The sequence below is a fragment of the Vollenhovia emeryi genome, unplaced genomic scaffold (genome assembly GCF_000949405.1).
Source record: "Vollenhovia emeryi isolate VEMERY1.0 unplaced genomic scaffold, V.emery_V1.0 DF939336.1, whole genome shotgun sequence".
NCBI lineage: Eukaryota > Metazoa > Arthropoda > Insecta > Hymenoptera > Formicidae > Vollenhovia > Vollenhovia emeryi.
Genome location: NW_011967030.1, coordinates 38,607 through 46,609, shown reverse-complemented (window position 1 = coordinate 46,609; position 8,003 = coordinate 38,607). Strand labels below are relative to the sequence as shown.

The 8,003-nt window shown below is 37.8% G+C and overlaps 2 protein-coding genes across 6 annotated transcripts in view; one reads left to right on the top strand and one right to left on the bottom strand.

The window, feature by feature from the left end:
• Window positions 1-8,003, bottom strand: part of LOC105558527 (phytanoyl-CoA dioxygenase, peroxisomal-like) — a 96,857-nt gene that overhangs the window by 78,600 nt on the left and 10,254 nt on the right. The window contains exon 1 of one of the 5 annotated variants that reach the window (XM_012006252.1): window positions 4,894-4,968. The exons of the other annotated variants lie outside the window; for them this stretch is intronic. The gene's annotated coding sequence lies outside the window, so the exon portion shown is untranslated. Of the gene's footprint in view, window positions 1-4,893; window positions 4,969-8,003 lie in introns of those variants that run through there. 5 annotated transcript variants of the gene reach the window in all.
• The window catches only part of LOC105558529 (gamma-glutamyltranspeptidase 1-like), a 25,146-nt gene continuing 22,108 nt past the window's right edge, over window positions 4,966-8,003 (top strand). Inside the window, exons 1-2 of the mRNA XM_012006258.1 lie at window positions 4,966-5,353; window positions 5,431-5,627. Coding sequence (XP_011861648.1) covers window positions 5,324-5,353; window positions 5,431-5,627 — 227 coding nt within the window. The 5' untranslated portion in view covers window positions 4,966-5,323. The remainder of the gene's footprint in view (window positions 5,354-5,430; window positions 5,628-8,003) is intronic.

Sequence of the window (8,003 nt, the reverse complement as noted above, 5' to 3'; positions counted from 1 at the left end):
AACATTTTTAAATAACTGTTATGAGATACATACATAACAAAGAAATGTAACTTTGTTCTTCCATAATGCTCTCAAAATTATGTAATGATTACATATCATATACATAACAATGATATATAACGTTGTTCTTTCCATACGCTCTTTCAGTTATATAACAGTTATATGTTGGTTTGCTGGGTACTTTTCCCTCCGATAAACAGTTATCGAGATATCATAAGCTAAACATTGAAAAAGTTATAAATATTCTCTTGAATATCTCAAAAAGTATTAGGCAAAGCAGAAAATTCAGACAAAGTTGTTTATATTAATTAGTAGAATAAGATAGTATAATAAACAATAGGGGGTTTCGTTAAAAAAATTGAAGGTAACCTTTACGTGACATTCAAGCAACTATGCAAGGTTAAATTAATGACACCATCTTATGTCCCCCTTGAAATCTAACAACTTTTGTCTGATGAATTTTCCGCTCTATCACCCCTACCTGAGGAAATATTACCGTGTACGGATTAAAATGACCCACCCTGTGTATATATACACATATGTATGTATATAAGCACGTGTGCGTGCGTGTGTGCGCGCGCGCGTGTGTGCGTGTGTGTGCGTGCGAGTGCGCGCGTGTGTGCGTGTGTAGAAAAACTGTTAAACGACGTAACTGGTAATTCTAATTAGGGAAAATTTATTGCGAAGAATATTAGCTCAGCCAGGTTTTGAACCTGGTCCTCCCTACACTCCAGGCGGGAGTCTCACCAATTCGACTATTGAGGTAATATTTGTCGCAATAAACAGTCTAATGATGATATCGTTGCGTCTATTTTTCGACTTTAAACTGCGCACCGATTCGGATTGTCGACAATACACAGTACTATCAATACGCGATTTTTATGTATCTCCTCCTCAACCCTCAACCCTCCCCAACTTAGACACTATTATTCGGTCAAATAGATGCGACGATATCATCATTGACTGCTTATTGCGACAAATATTACCACATGCCCATGGGCGTATCCAGGGGGGGCAGGGGGGGCAGCTGCCCCCCCCCCAGACTCTATGGGATCCCCAATATATCGCTAAGGTTTATGCCTACAATGTAATAATTATAACTTCATTATGTATTGATCAAATATCGATATTTTTACAGTAAAAGAATTGCGAAATAGTAAGAATAAAATAAAATATTAATTGTATTTTTTTACGTTACGTCATCGTGAATAATATTTTAATTACTTTGGGGTAGATATGGTATCGCCAGCAATTCAAAACAATGATGAGTATTTTACAAAAACGACCTACACTGGCCAATGCCTTTATTTAAAATAAAAACGTCGTTTTTATTTTAAATAATGGCATTGGCCAGTGTAGGTCGTTTTTGTAAAATACTCATCATTAATATTTTAATTGTAGTTAAACGGTCTTGAAAAGCTCTCTCAAGAAGGAAATTCTGGGACAAGAAAAGTTGCTTTTTCCAGTTGCTGTCTGCTGCTGGACAAACGATATTCATATTGGCTCTGTGCATTATAGACAAGTATAACTCCCTACTTGAACCAGTTGCAAACATACTGCAGTCTAAAAATCTGGATGTGATCAAATGTGCTGAGTATGTCAAAAGAATAATAGCTGCAGTAAGAGAACACAGGCGGTCTGTCGAAGTAGGATGTGAAGAGCTTATGAAGACTGCAACACAAATAGCTGAAGCTATGAATATTGAGCTACGCCTTCCACGAACAGCAGCTCAACAGCAACATAGAGCTAATCATCCAGCTTTATCTCTTAGGGAGTGTTTTCGACGCTCTCTATATGTGCCATATTTAGATTCTTTGATAACATCATTGGAGGCAAGGTTTAGCGAAGACCAATCACCTGCTTTTGCTTTAATGTCGTTACATCCTTCACAATTGCTAAAAATCGAAGCTGATGTTTTAAAAATACGCTTGCAAGAAGTCTCTGAATTTTATGACTTAGAAGGAATTCAAACAGAAGTAGAGTTATGGCGTATCCCAGATAGCACACTGAATTCACAAAGTATTCTTTAAGTTTTCTTTTTTCTGAATTGTAATTCTTTAGGAATTCATAAAAGAATACAATAAGAGTGACAGAGGAAGTTACATGCACCATAAATCGTTTTCCTGACAACTTCTTAAAGTATTCATTTCGAATTCAATAAATGTAAACTTTATGAATTCAAGGGGAATAGTGTTAGAACAAAGAGGATTACAAAATATTTACCCAATGTATGTACACATCTAATATGCAGTAACATTACACCATTATTATAATTTCTCACTCAACAGTGAGATACTCTCAACCGAAGCTCGTTGACAATCGGATGATTCTTCCGTTTCGGTTCTCGTCGTTCGATTCTTTCTTTTACACAATAGAACTATTGCACAAAATTAATTGCACATAACGTTACGCACACAAAATATTGCACGTGGTAACACGCTGCACAAGAACGTCCGGATGGCGGTTAGCGAATGACAAATAATTCCTCATAAATTCTTAAAGTATTCACAGTACTGAATCGCGAAGTATTCATTATAATGAACTTCAGAAGAATACTTCAAGACGAACTGATTGAGACTAATTCTTCAAGAATTCTTCAGATATTCATTTTTCTAATTCTGTATGTTTTCTTTAAAATGAATTCTCTATGAACTTATGTTCATCTTTATGCTATCTGGGATTATGTAGCCAAAAAAGGAAAACCCCTGGATTTAGACTTAATAGAAATAATTAAGGAAGCAGATTTATTTTATCCAAAGATAAATAAAGCCCTTCAGATTCTCTTGACGATGCCGTATACTATTGCTACTGTAGAAAGGTCTTTCAGCACTCTTAGGCGCGTCGAGACTTGATTGCGTTCGACAATGACTGAAGACCGTTTAAATGGCTTGTGCATGCTCAGCGTGCACCGGAAATTGGTTGAAAGCATGGGTGATTCCTTTACGAATAATATGATTAATAGATTTGCCGAGGAACCCAGAAAATTAATTGTTATATAAATAAAAATATTTTTTATAAGTACGTAGTTTAATTTATGCTGCATAATTCGCCTACGGGTGAATCCTTTTCTGCCCCCCCCCCCTAGACAAAAGTCTGGATACTCCCATGCACATGCCTTAATGGTTGAATTGATGAGACACCCGCCTATAGTGTAGGAAGATCCAGGTTCAATCCCTGGCTGAGGTAATATTTTTCGCAATATATTTTCTCTAATTAGAATTGTCAGTTGCGTCGTTTAACAATTTTTCTATATTGGTTAATTATGTACTGGCGACAATAAGCCTTTATTCTTGTTATATATATACATGTATATATGCATAATTTATATTATACAGGTGTCTGACGCAAGAGTACCCAAACGAAAAATATTGGTAGATTGGGTCAAACTAAAATGAAAAGTTATGTACCATTTTACAAAATTCGCAATAGTTATCGAATAATGTATTGAAACGTGTAAACGAATGAGCGCGTGGAAAGTGATAGGCTGGGCTCGTAAGCAGAAAACACGAGCAGCGAGCGTGAGCGGGACATAAACACATCGCTCGCTGTTTTTTCTGACAGTGTTATGTCGCGCGTTGCTCCACCTCTCGTTCACCGCATGCCTTCGAAGCCCGGCTCACCGTTCTCTACGGTTCAATAAATTATTCAATAACTATTACAAATTTTGTAAAATAGTACATGGCTTTTCTTCTTAACTTGACCCAATCTACCACCATTTTTGGTTTAGATAGTTTTGCATCAGACACCCCGAATAATCTGATGGCTGTAATGAAGAATTAATAAAGACTACTGCATTAAGCTTAACGCAGTGTCCTTTATTAATTCTTCCGAATACGGATCACCTTCTGTATCGGTGTCTACTTAAATTATATTGTTGCTAAATATGTATACTGTTATAGCAACATCTTATTATCGTACGTACGAGACTTGATCGTTTCTACGCGTACTAAGTAGCGACGTCCATGCAATCTCGAATTTGCTAAAATCGCTTATCTACGAGCAGGCGAGCTGCTCGCTGATCCAACATCATCAGTTAAGATCACGTGGCTCGAATAATTGCCGTTTCGTCGTTGTCAATAACAAAATTTGAGGAACTTTGTCGGGTGTGAATATTGTATCAATGTTAACATTACAAAGAGTTGCGACATAAACGATGTTTGAGTGTATACAAAGTTAATGCAAATAAAAAGAATAACTACAAATTGTCGAATTCGTAATTTCACCAAATTTTGCACAACACGACTTCATCTCTTTCTAATGTACGCATCGTGCCAGCTTTGGAATTTGTCCTGATGTTCGACAGCTCAAATGTTTGGAATTTAGATAAAGACCAACGTGACTTCACCTTCGCCCATCCTGTTTCCAAAACGTGTTTCTACGCATCTTGTTACACGTTATTCTGTTACCATATCACGACGTGCGTGGACTGGTAGAGTACGTGTGCGTCTCATTTCAACACTCGCTCTTCATTAATAAATCATTCATCGCCTAGCATCGCCCGCAAATTTTTTCGTCCTTGACAGACTCATCAGAAAATTTTAGTGCGTTTGTTCGGTAGTGCGAAACAACTCGTTGATCCGATTTTTAAGCGCCAGTGGGGAATTTGCTGGAAAACACATTCGCATGCGACTGAGCGGAAAAAGCGGCCGAGCATTAAGTGTGAATATTCGCATCTAAGTTTCATTTCATTCAGAAAGATGACAGAGATAAGGACTGTAACGTGTACATTTGAGCCGCAGGAGGAACGGAGGTACGACATGTTGCATGCGAATATTTTCAAAATTTTTCAAAGCTTTACAAAGATTTGTGTCTGCGACGCGAAAGTCAATCTTGTCATTTAAAACTTGAGATTTACACGAAAGATTTTTATTTGCCTGCTCCGTGGCTACAGACCTGTCTCGTGCAGATGCGTCGTGTGATTGCGCAGACTCGCATCGATCTTGCTTGCACAGCTGGATACATCTGCTGCTCCAGTTAAACTAGGTACTACTGTTTCACAGTTCTGCTCCGCTTGAAACGCATTAGAAGACACGTAACAGGCATATTTACACTTAAGTGTTGCTGTTATATAATGGTTGTGTAGTGTGCCACCACTGTCTCGTTATCGTTACAATTTATACCAGTAATACCCGATAATTGCGTCCTCGTGGAAAATTGTCGTCACGCATGCGTTCTTTAATTCGTGTCAAGAAATGAACTCGACATCAACCTTACAACTGCAACAGTGCTGCACATTGCACGGGATGTAGCCAACAATGCCGATATGGCGTGGAACTTCTCGACGCGTACCGGTCGAGAAGTACGCGAAGAAGTACGGTTGTAGATGGTGAGAAACGTACAACATGTCTTCCAAGTAAGTGAGTCGATCAATCGAGTCCAGAGTAGGGATGCAATTCCATCCGTCGTACTAACACATGGAGCCTTTCGCAGAGAAAAGCCATGAGAGCTTCCTCGGCTTCGTCTAGCACGAGTTCCGTATACACCAGCGCCGACGATGCACGCAGGTGCACCGGCTACGAGAGGAACCAGTTTCTCGACTTAGATGACGTCGGGACCGCCTGGCTCCTCGGCTCGCATTCTTCGCATGATAGGTCGAAGCGGGTACTCGAGAGATTTAAAATCGACAAGTGAGTGACAGCGCATGCATCCGTCACTTGTATAAGCACGGAACTCATTCTTTCCATTCAACACGGTCTTTCCATTTCGTTGGACAGAGGGAGGGGTTTCCTCGCGTATTACATTTCAGTTTCACCTGGGAAAGGACTTCGGCTTCAATTAGAAAAGCGAAAGTACGGCCAACGTTTATTATCTCCAAGTTCTTAGCTCGGCAGCGCCCGTGGTAGAAACCGACTTTTGCCACATCGCCTGTCACGTTATCGGTAGCCGCACTGAGTTTGTTGTCCTTTGTACAATACTTTGTACAAAAGTGGCATAAAATTGTTTTAAAAAGTGACTAGGCATAATACACGTATTAACCCTTTCATGACTACACCCTAACCACTGAAAAATACAGGGTCATCCGAAAGTACCGGACCTCCCTAATATTTTCAGTTAGAATGCATTTTGGAGAAAATGTCCAATAGCAAAGTTGTATGGTTTCAAGCGGGGAGTAAGATGATGACCTTGACTGTGACCTTGACTACGTCTTTCAAGGCCATTTCAAGATCAACTTAATTTTTTAAAATGAAATTTGAACCTTCTACCGTGGCAAGCGTCTTATACCAATTCAACCACCTAGTCTAACAAGGGGAGGATACGCGGTGATTTTTCTATGTGTGTCGATAAGATAGGAGGCGGAATTAAAAACGTCAATTTTCCACATTTTTAATTTCAAGTTCTGCTTGGTCCGAGATATTTATAGCCAATTAATTTGCAACTTTTACGAGAAAGCAGCAATTTTATTAGCTACATATTGCTCAGACCGAGATTTTGGATCGAATTCTAGCATCGCCTGCCAACTGTATATTGTGTTAAGGGGCTTCTAATTAAAAACTTGAAACAAAAAGTCATTTATACAGGTTGATTATGTTTTCATGACTTACTATTATATGTTAACAATTACCACACAAAAATCAACCATTTATAAATGACATAACTTTACTGTCGTGAAGTTTTTCAACTTTAACGTACGCGCACGTATTGTTGTTTTAACGCCCAGTTGCCAGACGACGGTTCTCATTATCGTCAGAGTACGTGATTTCATAAAAATAAGTTTTGTCCATTTATATAAATGACGCAAGTAAAGTGTTTACTGGTTTTCCGACATATATATGGTAATATTTATCACAATAAATAGTTTAACGATGTTTTCGTGACTGTTCTTTCGAACCTTGCACTGCATGCCGACAATTGGCTTCTCGGTCTTAAAACACAGAACAATTAAGTCGTAAATTTAATTTAATTCGCGAATCGATTGTTCTGTGTTTTAAAATCGACAAGCCAAGTCGGCGCGCGGTTAAAGTTTGAAAGAACAGTCACGAAAACATCATTAGACAGTTTATTGCGATAAATATTACCGCATGTCTCGGTAAGTCAGAGAGTAAGTAAACATTTTCCTTGCGTCATTTATAAATGGACGAAAGAAAAATGTTCACTTCTCTTACAATGAGCTATGCAGTTGCTCGAATTATCGCCTACTGCAAAGTGCTAAGTCCTGCAGGAAAACTTTTATTTTATTTTTTTTACGAATGCATGAAAAGCGCGCGCTCACACTTTCACAAAATCTATTCCTCTTCGAGGACTACACATTAGAGCTGTTACTTTTCATAGCTTCGAAGCTTCGAAGATTTCGAAGTAATTCGAAGCTTCGAAGTTGACTTCGAAGTTTCGAAATCTTCGAAGCTTCGAAGCTTCGAAGTTCGAAGTTAACTTCGAAATCTTCGAAGCTTCGAATCTTCGAAACTTCGAAGTTCGAAATTAAATTCGAAGCTTCGAAGTTTCGAAAATGTTTTCGTGCGAGTGACGAATTTCTCCGACGAACACTAAAAATATTGTAAATAAAAAGTACTAATTTATATATATTGAGAAATAGGTAATTACTTCTAAATTATAATTTTTAAATACTATAACATGTAGATTACACACATATTTGTTTAAGATCGCGTAATTAAATTTTAAAAAATGGTCAATTAAGTAAATCAATTAAGTATCGTATCAACACTAGAAAAATTCGCATAAATTCATTATTATATCGCTAATTAATAATAATTTAATTTATTTAAAATTTATCTGAATATATTACTTGAGTTTCTAAATCGAGTTTATTGTTCGTGTGCCTTCTTATTCACATCGCGCGTCTATCATGAATATTCACCACTTGAACAATATTTAATATACAGGGTGTCCCATTTAACTTGGACAGTAAAATATCTCGAAAACTAAGCCCAGCAGACAAAAATGTTTCAGACAAAAGTTGTATGGTTTCGAGGGGGACATAAGATGGTACCATTGGTTTGACCTTGAAGAATTATTTGAAGGTCACACAAAGGTCACACCAATTTTTC